The sequence below is a fragment of the Solanum lycopersicum genome, chromosome 3, assembly GCF_036512215.1.
Source record: "Solanum lycopersicum chromosome 3, SLM_r2.1".
Classification (NCBI taxonomy): Eukaryota; Viridiplantae; Streptophyta; class Magnoliopsida; order Solanales; family Solanaceae; genus Solanum; species Solanum lycopersicum.
The window spans coordinates 36,107,495-36,123,276 of record NC_090802.1 but is presented as its reverse complement, the minus strand read 5'-3'; the positions used below and the strand labels follow the sequence as shown (position 1 = coordinate 36,123,276).

Here is a 15,782-nt window from a genome sequence, read left to right as displayed (position 1 = left end):
GGTTCGATCTTGAGAAAGTTTACCAAAAAGTGAGAATGTCCATGCCCACCGCACCTAGACTGAAATAAATCACCACCATCATTCTTTGCCCTTTTTGACTTTCTATACTTTTTTCTTGACCTTTCACTCCTTTATCTATTAGGAATGAGTCAACAGCCTAGAGATATTCATCTATTTGATCAACATGGAAGCTTGATATTCTTTGACCACCAATTTATACACACCCAAATTAAATTAACTCATTCCGTCCTTGGAGTCGATAATAATTGTTGATGCATAGTTAGAAAATTGAGTGAATTCAATCATTACTCCATCATATAAAATGTTCCCTTGATTAGATGCATGAACTCTTGCAGTTTAGCTTCCCTCAACTAAAGGGGAAAGAATAGATCAAGAAACAACCCTTTAAAGTGTCTCCATCCAAGAAAATTGCATCCAATACACTTTCTATCTCCCACTAATCATACCAAACTTGAGAAACTCTTTTCAATTAGTAACTTGACAAATTCGCCTTCTCCACCAAAGTCGTATCCACAATATCAACAATCTTATGGATTTCCTCAATTAACTCTTAAAGATCTTAATCCACTTTCGGACCATGAAGTTCTGGAAGGATTTATCCTTCTGAAGTCTCTAATTGTTGTTGCAGCCATACCCACAATTAGGTTCATGGGAGCTACAAGCTACTCATTTAGCTTGAGTGGTCATGGCTTGGGCAAAAACATGGAAAACAACCCTAAATCTGACATGTGAGACTTTCTTGCCCAAAGGATCAAAAGGATGAGTAATTTCAGTTCCACATTGTCATTAGCGTTCCTTCTCAATGGAGCTCTTCTTGGAGGCATATTATTAAAATGCATAGAAAAAAATTTAAGGAACACCCTTATAGAGTTCAACTTTATTACATGACTTAAGACAAATGAATAAAGTGAAGTTTCCTAAAATACATTGTAACCTCTTATTCATACATATGGAACATTCCACACTTATGAACAAGACTCTACTAGACGCAGCTTGTCATACTCCTAAAACCTTTAACACATGACACCTGAATACGAAGTTTGTCACGACTCTAACAACCTCGCTAGAGGTGATATTCCAAATAGGATCCTGAGAGACTCTAAATAAGCCAATTGATAAGCATGATTTTAAGATATACATATAAGCAAATAAAGGGACAATGTATAATGCAGTCTCTAACTTCAATGACATACAATACAAAAATTAGAGTACAACAACTCATAAGTGAAAATATATTAAGTCTGAGAACAAGCCTATATATCATAGAAGTGAGTTAAACAAATATCTAACAAAAAAGTCAGAAAACAAAATGAAATAAAAGTAATAAAATATAGGAAGTGAGAAGGTCCTCAAAACATTAGAACTCAACAAACTGCTAGGAATGTTGAATCAATCCAATCTAGCCACGACCGAACACAAGAGTGTTAGACCCTATAATATTAAACATTATAGGCAAAATAGGTATATGCGCTGTCATGAACGGGCAGCACCCCCTAGAGGTAACATGGAATACTTGACCTCTCAGAGGTTTATAAAAGCCCATATACATCATTCATAGCATTGACATAGAATTTAGCGGAAAATTAAAACTTTTCATATATCATATGCTAGAACATCATTCGTATATAATAAAATATCATAATACATAGTTAGACTCTAATTCTCCTTTGTCATCTTAGACTCAACATCAATAGAGGATAGGACCCTTAACAACATAAAATAATATCTAAGTTATTACATAAACATGAATAAGAACTTGACATAGGAAATCCGTGAATCTTAGGGATCCCTTTCTTTGAACCTGGGAGATCTATCCAAGCTCTTCACTTAGGAGACATCCTCTAGCCATCACCACCTACACTTTGTGTAAAAGATGAAGAAGACTGGTATTAGTACAAGAATGCACTAAGTATGACAACCATACAAAAACATGCATTTAAAGAGGACATTTAGTTAGAAATCATGCATCATGTCTTTTAGTAAATCTTCATGAACATTGATACAATAAGCACAATATAGTTCACATACTTCACATAGACATGTACAATAGTCATAACACCACATAAAGCCACATATTACACTTAGCGCACATTTATCATTTCCATAGCCTTATCTTATTTTACCTTAATTCTTTTACCCCAAAGTAACCATTTAGAAACACTTGCTACAATCCATGAATAGTGTTCCATTCCACCATCCGCACTCAAGTATCATCTTAAGGCACCAAGGTACACATTCATACAACCTTCATTAACTCAAACATATACATTCATTGAAGCATAGAATATCATGGAACACGTACTTCACATATGACCCAACATAATCCATGAACCACATATAAGACTCATTCTAAGAAAACATACAAGTCAACACTACCAACATCATCATAAAAGGCAATAGTCAACAAATGCATATTTGGACTTTATTTCATTAAGAGATCATAACAGCTTACTCATATCCCAATCTAAGCCTACTATTGCAGTGTACATTTGAAGCCTCATAACTTCAAACAGACTAAGTAAAACCACAAAGAGACCACAAGCCTTACCACTTACTTCATAAATCAACATGACATGTATAGCCAAACTATATGCATATCAAGTAAGACCTTAATCATATAGGTAATAAGCCCAAAATCATGCATATGATCATACAAGTAGGTCAATACTACAATGTCATGCATGAGAGATAAGTTCCATACTCTCACCTACACTAAGCAACTTCCCTTAATTAGTCCTAGTTAGGGTTCATCATCTTACTTCCATTGTTCATTTTACTTTTGGGAAATTTTGCCTTACCCAACACTATACCATGTGAGATAAACATGGAATTCGGTGTCATGGAACCCCATACCGAAAAAAGATGTTCTACTTTCCAAGGTAAAACATTAACATCATGCTAGCATATTAGGTGGATCCACTTGCTAGGTCTTATGGGGGCAAAATGGTTAAGGAAGTAGCATATGTGTAATTGAAATCCTCTTTATGCCAATTGGGTATTATTGCAGTTTCCACCTCATGAGGACATTGGTGAGCATACCTTCCTTTTTGGGAAGGGGCACCCCTCATTGTCAAGTTCACTCAGTGATAAGCTAACTTCCTTTTTTGAAAAGCCTTTATTAAAATTACTTCATAAAAATAGGCTTTAGGAGATTAACCCCTCATATTCATAGCTTATAGGTTATTAATGAGAATGTCCTTTCATTAACCTAACTCATGTGAGAATATTCTTTCACATGGACATAGCATATTCATAACATATTCTAGTTTAGATAAAGATCTTTCAAAAGACTTTACTTTTATAAACTATCATAACATGCTTCATTCATACATTCATGTGTGTGTATGTGTACATATATAAGGAAACCTTTCACATAACACCTTTAAACACATATGTTCATACTTCATCATTCATATACTTGACATCATAACATATACTTCATGTTCATAGCATAATAATGCGTTCATATATTAATCATGTGCATAGAGAGATCACCCTAGGAATTGTCCTATCAAGGTACACATGTGCAATGTATAGGAAAAGTCTCATACTCTTACTTATACTAGCACACCTATCAAGTCATCCTAGTTAAGATATATTTTCATACTTTCATGAACATATACTTTACATGCATATTAGTAGACAATGGGCATATGAGAACTATCCTTTCATTAGTCACCATGAATTTATCCTACACATAGATATGCATGAGGTGTGTGTGTATATTAGTTAACATGATCGCATATTAGACACAACATGGTATTGAGGAAGCCACCGTCTACAAATAACAACACATATACAGCATACCTCAAGTCTTAACTCACACATATAAAGATTATTAAGGACTATAGCTACACATAATCATATGACATCATAGGAGACAAGAACATATCTAACATTTGAAAAAAAGACTCCTAACATACATAAGACCACATAATCATATAGGGGTACGTAGGTAGGGGTCACTCATAAATTTTAAACATATATACCATAATTAACCCTAACATCTTCATTCACATGTTCATAACACTATCAACACACACTAGATAATAAACTAGAATGAAAGACTAGGCATATAACTTCAGATGTATGATCATCATAACAACACTTCACCAAACATCAATTTTACTTCAAGTCCATGATCACATCATGTAAGAATGTAACACCGCCACCATAAGTGGACTATGCCACACAATGTACAATTCAAGGCCAATTCATGCTAAGTAGAGGAAATAAGTCAATCTTACCAATTCTCCAAGATTTGATCACCATTGATAAATTATCAAAAATCCATAATCAATTTACATAAATAACAGTAGTTATAAGAGAATCAACATAATCGAATCATAATCTCATTAACATCTACAAAAGATAATAAGACCCACATTATAGGCCAATTGAGAAATTAGGAGGATCATGGGTTCTTCATGAAACTGGATTTAAATTCCTCATAAAATAAGTAGATAATCATAAATTCATCATTATAATGTCTTTGAAATCAACTTGACAATGAACCCATGATGATATTGAAAGATAGGGAATTTAATCAAATCTTCTTTGAAAAACATTTGAAAGAACTCCTTAGATGAAAGGTACCTAAGGATCAAGGATTACCATAACTTAGTACATAATAATCACACTAAAAGTTGGAGAAGAAACCATTAGAATCCATCCCCTAGGTAGTTTTTAATCTTGAACTCCAATGGAGGTTTTTGAGAGTTTGTTTTGAGAGGGTAAGGTTTTGATATTGAAAAGAATTAGGAATGGGGTTTTCATGTTATTAACCAACTTAAAATATCCTAAAATAGATAAATAACCTCCTAGACTTTATTTGGAACGTGGGGTTGATTTCCCAATTCACCCCTCACTTAGCAGCATGCATGCAGAAACATTGCAGGTCAAAACCATGGATCGCATCGACGGTCCGTTAGTGGAATGACGACTCCATCCTGCACATTCGTCATTTGTGACTGAGTCTCATTTTGGGGGGATTATATCTCATTTCTAAGTATAAAGAAACTCCCCAAATCGATAGGCGTAGACCAGTGAACGGGGCGTCGATTATAAGGTCGTCGATTTGACAATGCCAAGGCAGTGTAATGCAAGCTTTTGGGTCCTCCTCAAGGACCCTTTGGGTGGTCCTTAGAGGGTCATTCCCAAACGTTTCAACCCTAAATACGATCATATATATTTTAGGGACCTCTCCTATAAATTTGAACACCAAACAACACGTAAGACATTCAAAGGCACACTAAAACATACTAGTACATCAATAGGCTGACTTTTGAACGACTTGGACATTTGACCTCAAAACCTCTTCAAATCAACTATACATGTTGTATGCACACTTTATTAGCATGTTATTAACCTTTTAAGGAACATGTAAGGATCTAGACACCTTAGTTAATTTTGAGGGTCCTTACATGCATTAGTATTTGTGATGTTCTGTATATGGGAACATGCATAAATATAAACATAGAACATGTAATGTCTTTAAACCATGATGATGCATTACAAAGTAAAACATATGTTCGGAATCTTGATAACCTAGAATCAAAAATCATGAGACAGGGTCAATGTAACATTTAAAAACAATAACATAAGCTGAAATCATTTTAATTTAGGAAATCATAAACTTCATGAAAGCTCATTATAATCTTTTGTGGATTGCTCATTATTAATCGATATAGACCATGTGAGCTATATCATGGAATCCAATTTCTTTTTCACATCGAAAAGAGATTGTCCTACTTGTTAAGGTAAGGTCCATGTTTCTTATGCTTAGGTGGATCTACTTACTATGTCTAATCAGAATCATGTCCTATGGGGGCACTCATAGTTATGGGATAATGGGGATTATTTCTAGAGACCCGGTCTCTACTAATGGGAGATCCTCCATCTCAATGTTCTATCAGTTAAAAGTAAATCCCAACAAAATAAGCATAATCATATCATAATCATAATACTTGGAAAGATAAGAATCTAGTAATACCAACCCGAGCATAAACTTTATATCATGAATAAATTCTTTCAAAATCATGATTTCATAACATGTTCATGGAGAAACTTATCTTAAAGCATCCAAATCATGATAATATTTCAAGATAAGATACATCATTTTGAAGCAACCTTTTTAATAAAATTTATTAAAACTTTATCCAAAACATCTTTGGTTAATAAATTCATTGATTTTATAATGCATGCATAATCTCAAACATAGTTCATAATAATAATATAAGCATATGACATGAGTTCATATGAGTCCAACAAGAAAATGTAATTTAGATCGAATCATGCATAATAATATCGAATATAATTAATTGGATCATGAATAATTGAGATCAAAAGGAATCAGATAAAATCCCTAGGTTTTAGGTAAAATATTAAAGGACAATTTTTAGAAATATTTGGGACTAAATGGATAAAAGAAGTTCGATTGATGAATTCACCATATACCTTGAATAATTAATGCCTCGTGAATGCAACAGGAAGCTTAAAGAATGCTACAATATTTCTCCAGAGCTTTGGAGAGAGTTTTGGAGAAGAAAACTAAGGAGTGTTTGCGGGTTTGAATAACTAAGAAGGAATTAGGTATATTTTATGAGTAAAAGTATTTGTAGGATCTTATAATGTTCTAGAAACGACGTAGTTTAGGTGTTAAAATTGTAGGAAAGACTCAAATAACTCTAAACTAAAATTGCAGTGAGACTCCGGGGTCTGACCTAGGGTTCGTACACCCTTCTAAAGATAGTACGGGTCATCAGTAGAACAAGTACTAGAGTTATAAAATCCAACCAATTCCCACTAACACTTCCTATAATTTGTAGGCCCTTCTACGGATCGTAGGTCCCAACCATAGAACCTTAGGTTTTAAAATATTTAACCAAGTATGGAACCCTTCCTAAGGGCTGTAAAAAAATCTACGCATCGTCTTGGTAATTCATAGGAATTCTTCTAAGATTTGTAATTTTCCAAATTTTCAGAATCCTTTTCACAACTAACTTCTACGGACCGTAGGACCTTGTAAGGACTATCGGAGGACTTCTAGGATCTGCATTAGCTAATATTTCTAATAGTTTTCCCTTCAAAATCAACTTTCTAAATGTCACGACCCAAGATACACCCTGGACGTGACATAGCGTGCAAGACCCTGATAGGCCGTGCACAATACACTTGGCAAACATATGCATAACATAATAGAGAAAAACAATAAATAAAGTAAAGAGTTTGACATTTATGTAGAATTACCATCTATTACATGAAATAAGTGGTTGAGATGTACCCTCACACCATGTACAACATACAAAACATAAAATACACATGAAAGAAATAAAGGTAACATGGTCCCGGAATATGAGGGATCACCGACTTTTTATCTTCAAGCCGCTAATGTGATCAACTAGCCACGAATGGAGGGAAAAGAGTCTTCAAGCCCTACATTAATGAAAAAAATGTCGGAACAAGTATGAATTATTACATGGGATGTTCTAAGTGTGAGGGAAATACATTAAAACAAGTTACGTTATCAAAATGAGATATAATCAAAAACATGATATGCATGACCAAGTTAAACATGGTAAAACTATTTAAGAAGAATCATAAATCATGAACATCGTCAATAAATATTAAAATCACAAGGAACACTTCATAGAACATTTGAAAATAACTTAGTTAATTTTGTGGGATATTAGTTTTAACCGACAATATACCATGTTAGTTATATACGAAATCAAATGCAACTCTCACATAGAGAAAGGGAGAGTTTACTTTTTCTATCATATCATGTGCTATATGTGGATCCACTAGCTAGGTCATTAAAGGAAACCTTCAAGAATACGTAGTTTTGAACTAGATGTTGCTACTAGATAGCCCCCAATTTTGAGCATCCACCTCAAAGTTATCTTGATGCTAAGTTTAATCCCAAAGGAATAGTTTTATATATATATATATATATATATATATATATATATATATATATATATATATATATATAAAATCCATGGGAAAGAACAATTAAGTTGATAATCCAAGCTACAATATTATAGAGTGGCTCATTAAATCTTGAATCAAGTTAAAGTGAGAAAACCTTTCACCCAAAACATGATTCTTTAACTTTTGAGAAAAACTTTCAGAACGCTTATTGATGTCAATATAAAGCAACCTAGATTATAAAATCTTTTATTTCATAATTCATGCATAATGGTAGAAGACCATACATAGTTTCTTCATAAATTCATGTGAATTAAGGTTCATAATCAAAATCATGATCAATGAATGCGTTCACATGAAGTTGGTTGAAAAGAATGTAATTGGGTCAACCAATTGTAATAAGATCAAAATTGAATAACTGAATCAACACTAATTGAACCCATTAGGAATTGAATTAAAATTTAAATTGGAGGATTGAAGAAAACTTGGGGCTCAATGGGTGAATGAAACCCATTGATGAAGCCCTACATATCTTGATAGTGAAGCCTTAAGAAATTGATAAAGAAATGAGACTTGAGCTTGAAGAAACGTAGTTTCTTCTTCCTTGATCTAGAGAGATGATTTCAGAGAAAACCTTAGAGAAGGTTTGGGGATTTGATTGAATGAGAAAGTTGGGGAACTTTAAAAAGGTGAAGGGTAGTTATAGGTCTTAGAATAAGGGATAATAGACGTAGAATAGAATTTAGAAGTATAGGAAAAGACTCAAATATCCTTAAAATAACTATCGGATTGATCCTACGATTGTGTCCTACGGTCAGTTAGAATTTCTACAAACGATAACGGTCAATCATAGACCAAGTATTAGAGAATGAAATATCATCCATCTTTAATTAATCCTTTCTGCGGCTTGCAGGACTTCCTACAATCCGTAGATGCAAACCATGTAATTCAACTTTCACTCCAAAATTTCACCAAGTTTGAAACACTTATGCTAGACCATTCTACGGTTCGTGAAACTGATACGGTTTATCCTGTTCAATTGTATTATGGGTTACTGGGGCTTGATTTTAAAAAATTCAACTTGAGTTCTAAGTTCACTGCCTACGACCCTTAGGTCAGACTTGTAGACCACATGTTTCGGCTGATATATGTATTTTTCTCTTCTTTTTGACTTTCCAACATTTGAAGTATTACACCAGATTTTGAGATGTTATACTCGCCATACCTCTCCCCCCCTCCCCCCCCCCTCTAGTTTTCTCTCTCTCCTGCATATAAGAAGAAACCAATTCAAACGTATTATGTATTTATTGTATTCAATCAAATATGGGTGAGAGTTTTATATTTTATTTCAATTTTATTCAAAAAAATATTTTGTAATTTTGTATCATTTATAATTGTATTCATACGAATACAATATGTATTTATACTCTATGTCAAATGTATTTGTATCCAATCAAAGAGAGGACGAATACAATTGTATTCGTTGTACATCGAATACAAAATTGATATATAATATATAATATACAAATACGTTTTGTTCTATTTTAGATATAATTGATACAAAATAAATATAGAATACAATGCAAAATAAGTGTGAAAACAGTCGCCTCTCTCCTCCCTAGCTCTCTCAATCTCACTCGCCTCTCTCCTGTTAATATGTATGCATTTTGATACAAATCAGTTTGTATTTGTATTTTTTTTTTCTCCAAAATCTATGAAAAAATACACGCTCGCCTCTCTCCTCCCTTCTACCCAAACATTTTGATATTAAGCAAAATATAGGTATAAAGTCCATAAGTCCTAATTGAAGAAACCTTACCCCTAGAACAACAACTAGGTTCTTGTAATTTTGTCGTAACAGAATAAAACAAAGATTTATCGTGGAAACCTTCCTAACTCAAGGAAAGGAAAACCACACTGAAGTTTTCTATTAATTCAAGATTTACAACTCAGTTAATCAATGAATCTAACTCTAAACTTCTACCCTTTTCGATTAACTATAATAAAAAAATCTCCACTCAACAAGAAGTCAAACTCGCTTCTTGTTTACAAAAGCTCTCAACTCTTGTTAACTCTAACCACCCAAGAAGTCAAACCCACTTCTTATTTACAATTCTCACAACCTCTGTCCTAAGAAGTCAAACCCACTTCTTGTTACAATTCTCTCAAGACTCAACTCCCAAGAAGTCAAACCCACTTCTTGTTACAAATCTAGGAATTATTACAACTCAATAATAAACCTAGAACAAATCAATAAAGACTAATAACCCTAGACTTTAATTGATCAAACTTCAATATCCAATAGTTCCGAGTAGAACAGGTTTCGTGAACCTGGCCCTTATGTTGTTGTGATGAAGGTGAACCTGGTCCTTGAGTTTCTGTAATAAAGGCCTGCGTTTTTTCTCCAGAAAATACTGCTCTCAAGATGATATATTTTGTGAATATGCAATACCTATCGTTCTGGCTTTGCTGGAAAAATTCTCTCGATTTTTGTAATTGCAAAGACACTTTTTTTCCTTCAACTTCTTGATCCTTTTATAGATTAAATTTGCCTTCAACTTTACAAGGAAAGGAATTGCAAATCCTTTTCCTTCTTGAACTTGTCTATAGTTACTTCTTTCCTTATTTGACTTGAATTGTAATTTCTTTATTTCTTTCCTTCTTTGGATTGGATTGCTACTTTATTATTTCTTTCCTTATTTGATTTGATTGCTACTTTTTTATTTCTTTACAATTCTGCACTCTTTCCTCTTTGCCTCAATACTTTTTCTTCTTTGCCGCAATCTCTCATAATTGTACACATACGACACCATGCCTTCACTTTATCAATCATCAAAACTACTTTATTTGTTCTCCTACTTCCCAACATTTACCCCCCTTTTGATGATGATAACCAATGATTTATTACACATCAAGACTATTTGTTCATCATCAAAACTACAACTCTTTGTCATCTATCAAAACTACAAACTTCATGTTTTCTCATTACTCAACACTAATGTTTTGTTGTTTTTAAAAGTTTTCCTTTTGATAAAGGGCCTAAAGTTTGGCCAACTTTAAATTAAAAAATCGGTTTAAGTCATTGATAACCCTTTAAAGTTGGTCGCATATTTCATTTAGACACATGAACTAGAATCAGTACCTATCGAACACCTAAATTATTCAAAAAGTGTACTTATTAAATACAAAATGTTGATATGATAGAAAAAGTGTTTTTCACCTTCTTTTGGCGCGTGAAGACATCTTAAGTCATATTTAAATTTATTTATTTTCTAAAAAACTTACACTTGGAATTGTAAATAATTAAAAAAATCAATCCAAAAAAAAAAAGCACCCACCCTATTCCCCTCCCCCCTAATTTCAGTCGTCTTTTTCATTCATTTTTAAAATCAATTGCATATCGTGCCTATTTTTTAAAAATCAAATAGTTGGATCTACAAAAGAAAGAAGAAAAAAGATTTTTGGGTCATTGGAGTAATGAAAATCAACTATAGATCTGCTAAAAAATAATTTTTGGACCTTGAAATATAAAAATTTAGCCGCTAACTCCATATTCAGCCACCTCCAAACACCATTCAAATTAAAATATAAATTCATTTTAACTTATAAAAATAAAATCAAAGAATTCCATAAAATTAATTTTTATTCTCTTGATTTCTCTTTTGCACCCGATTTTGAAATAATTATACGTTAACAAATTCAAATTCTTCATCACTATTGTATGAGTCTCACTTTATATCTTTCTCTCATGTATTATTAGGTATGAAAAATTATTGTTATTTTAAAATTAATTGAATCTACAAGTAGTTTGAGAATATATAGTTTAAGAGGAAGAAGAAGAAGAAGAAGAAGAAGAAGAAGAAGAAGAAGAAGAAGAAGAAGAAGAAGAAGAAGAAGAAGAAGAAGAAGAAGAAAAATGGTCGGGTAAAATGTGTTATAATATTCAATGTTTATATGTGTATAAAAAAGATTGAAAATGTATTTGAATTAATTTTTTTATATAAAAATCATTCTTCCATAATTTTTGGGGCCAACTTGTCACGTTATCTTTTCATTAATTAGTTTGACATGTCATCGAGAAGGTATCACACACATTTAACAATTTTTAATTATTATCAAAAAAAATGTCTAATAGAACAACATTTTTATAGACAAAAGTGTTCAATATGTATTGACCCTAGTTGAGGTGTCTAAGTGAAATATGTGAACAACTCTAAGAGTTGTCGATGACTTAAGCCTATAAAATAGTTTAAATTCATCATTTGCCCCTTAAAGTTGCCGCATAATTCACTTAGACACCTCAACTAGGACTTGTACCTATTGGACACCTCTACCATCCCGAATTTGGACCACTTAGAAACTTTATGTTGATGTGGCACAAAAAGTGTAATCACACTTTGGTGAGAGCGTGAGATCAAATATTTTATTATTTTCTCTTTTACTTTTCAATTTTTTTCTCTTTTTTTTATAAAAAAAATAACAACATTTAACAACGTTTTTGTCTTTCCTCTCTTTCAGTACCACACCATCTTCTACAAATCTGTAACTATATTTTTACAACACAGCAAATTTTTAAAAACAATTTCTTTCATTTTCTTTTATCTTTTTTTTAAAAAAAAATCTTTTTATCATTGTATTATTAACTTTGTAGTACTACTTTCGTCATCCTTTTTGTCCAAAATAATTAAGATAATCGTTCAAATTTATTTTACTGAAAAATGGAGATTATTATCAACGTCTTCTTTGTTGAAAAATAATGGAGCACAACATCCACATCTTCTTCACCTCGCCCACACATACCACCCCGACCCACACCCCTACTTCCCCACAAATTAAGAAACAAAAAAAATCAAAATCAAAATCAACAAAGGAAGAATAGGTCTTTTAAAAAAATACTATCAAATTAATAAAAATAAGAAAGAACAATGGTCAATAGTCACGATTAGGGATGTTTCCCTAACACTTCTAAAGCTTTGATAAATAATATGATGGACAATAGTCAGTGTTAGGAAAAGAAGAAAAGAAGATGTTTGGGGTGGGAATGCGGCCATGCAGGGTAGGTGAGGGATGTATAGTTTTTCGTTTACTTTAGTTAAAGTCTTTATTCAAAACTAAAATTTATAATTATTTTAAATTTAAATGTCACGTGGCGTTATTTGATTTGGTAGTTTGCCATATCATGTGCATGTGTATTACACACACTTTTTTTTTTTGACTAAGTATTAGAAAAAATGTTTTATAAATATTTATTTTTTAAAATTATAGTGTCTAATAGGAAGCAATGTCAGTGGAAGTATTTAAACAAAATATGCGAAATATTTTAAGGAATCATAAATAACTTAAGCCTAAAAAATCACTATCCTCTTTTTTTTTTTTTTACGTGCATATGGATGTTAGTGAATTGAACAAAATTTTTATTTATTTTTGTTCAAAACATAACACCTCATGTTATTCCATGAACAAACCACATAGTTCAAACATATTCTTGGTATAATAGTCATAACTCAAAACTTTCAAGTTACAAGTTGTGTCTTCGTATAGTAACAACTTAGAAGAGGGCAAATCCATTTGGTTGTTACATTGTGTGATGAACTACCCACTTGTGCAAGAGCCCCTTCAAGAAACAACTTTCTCCCAAAGTTTCAATCTCAATTACAGAGCCATATGCAACAATCTGTTGTCCCTAACCCAATCAAGGTCCTTACCAAAAGGGTTAGCTTTACATGCTCACATTATCAAATCAGGTATTCAAATAATCCCACTTGTTTCACATCACTTAATCAACTTCTACTCAAAACTTCAACGCCCAATTGATTCCACACTAGTTTTTGATGAAACCCTTTCCAAGTCTTCTACTACTTGGAGTTCAGTAATCTCTTCACTTTCCCAAAATGAACAACCAATTCTTGCTTTACAATTTTTTCGCCAAATGTTGCATAATGGGGTAACCCCAGATGATCATATTTTCCCTTGTGCAACCAAAGCCTGTGGGATTCTTTGTGATTATCGTATTGGCCAATCCATTCATTGCTTTGCTTTCAAGATTGGATTTGATTCCGATGTGTTTGTAGGGAGTTCTCTAGTCGATATGTATGCTAAATGCAGGAACATTGAGATTGCTCGCAAAGTGTTCGATCAAATGCCCGAAAGAAATGTGGTTTCTTGGAGTGGAATGATATATGGGTATGCTCAAATCGCTGAGGATGAGGAAGCTTTGAGGCTTTTCAAGCTTGCTTTGGGTGAAGGTTTGGATGTCAATGACTTTACCTTTTCGAGTGTCATTAGGGTGTGTGCGAATTCTACCTTGCTTGAATTAGGGAAGCAAATACACGGTTTGTGCTTGAAAACTAGCTATGATTCGTCGAGCTTTATTGGGAGTGCCTTGATATCATTGTACTCCAAGTGTGGTCTTGTTGAAGGTGCTTATCGTGTTTTTAATGAGGTTCCAGTTAGGAATTTAGGGATGTGGAATGCGATGTTGATTGCTTGTGCTCAGCACGGGCACACGGAAAAAGTATTTGGCTTGTTTAAAGAAATGGAGGGTATTGTAATGAAGCCAAATTTTATTACTTTTTTATGTGTGCTATATGCTTGTAGCCATGCTGGGCTGGTCCCAGAAGGGAAATTTTACTTTGATTTAATGAAGAAACATGGAGTTGAGCCAGGGGACCAACATTATGCTTCTCTTGTGGACTGTCTCGGCCGAGCTGGAAAATTACAAGAGGCAGTTCAAGTCATTGAGAAGATGCCAATGGAACCAACAGAATCTGTTTGGGGAGCTTTGTTGACTGGCTGTAGAATCCACAAGAACACTGAATTGGCAGCTTATGTGGCCGACAGGGTCCTTGAGTTAGGTCCTGTAAGCTCAGGCTTACATGTGCTGCTGTCCAACGCATATGCTGCTGCTGGTAGATATGAAGAGGCTGCTAAAGCTAGGAAGATGCTCAGAGACAGAGGTGTGAAAAAGGAAACTGGTTTGAGTTGGGTTGAGGAGGGAAATAAAGTACACACATTTGCTGCTGGAGATCGGTCTCACTCAAAGTCGAAGGAGATATATGAAAAGTTGGATGAATTAGGTGAACACATGGAGCAAGCTGGGTATGTTGCAGACACAAATTATGTGTTGCAACAGGTTGCTGGCCAGGAAAAGAGTGAGACTATCAGGTATCATAGCGAAAGACTAGCCATTGCTTTCGCCCTTATCACCTTTCCACCAGAAAGGCCTATTAGAATTATGAAAAACTTGCGTGTATGTGGCGACTGTCACAATGCAATAAAGATTATTTCAAAGTGCACCAAAAGAGTAATTATAGTAAGGGACAACAATCGATTTCATCGCTTTGAGGATGGGAAATGCTCCTGTGGTGACTACTGGTGACTGAACTGTAAATATCGTTAGCTTCGGCTCATTTTACATTAAAACACTAGAAAATGGTAGACTTCTTGGTGTTATATTAGGACTTTGAAGAATTTGGTGTATTACTTCTGTGAAGTTCTGTACCATGCGATATAATTTTTTTGATGAATGATAAGAATCTTGAACTTCGAAGAGATTAGAAACTTCTAGTTCCAGTCTATTCTTTGATTTGTTTTTCTCTAAACATGTATTGGAATTGCCTATCGGGTCTCTTGCACATTTGTGGAAATAGTTTCTAAGATTGGGGCTTTCCGTGACTGATTGAGAAGATATTGCTCACTCAGAACTGCATAGTCCTCTCTACGGAGTCTCCCAATTTCATTGATCGACTTTAGCTTCCTATATTACTTGATTGTTGAATTTTCTACAGAAAAGTGACATTAGGTTTTTCCGGTATTGGTTTTTCCTCTCTACA

At 33.5% G+C, this 15,782-nt stretch overlaps 1 protein-coding gene across 1 annotated transcript; it reads left to right on the top strand.

The window, feature by feature from the left end:
• Positions 1 to 13,221: 13,221 nt before the first annotated feature.
• LOC101247893 (putative pentatricopeptide repeat-containing protein At5g52630) lies at positions 13,222 to 15,510 on the top strand. The gene has a single exon (XM_004234787.5). It carries the CDS (start codon positions 13,538 to 13,540, stop codon positions 15,326 to 15,328), a length of 1,791 nt encoding a protein of 596 aa, XP_004234835.1. The 5' UTR covers positions 13,222 to 13,537; the 3' UTR covers positions 15,329 to 15,510.
• The last annotated feature ends 272 nt before the right edge of the window (positions 15,511 to 15,782 follow it).

Bases quoted from the DNA above. Each gene is read 5' to 3' on its own strand.
- LOC101247893 (XM_004234787.5), top strand. From the start codon at position 13,538: ATGAACTACCCACTTGTGCAAGAGCCCCTTCAAGAAACAACTTTCTCC.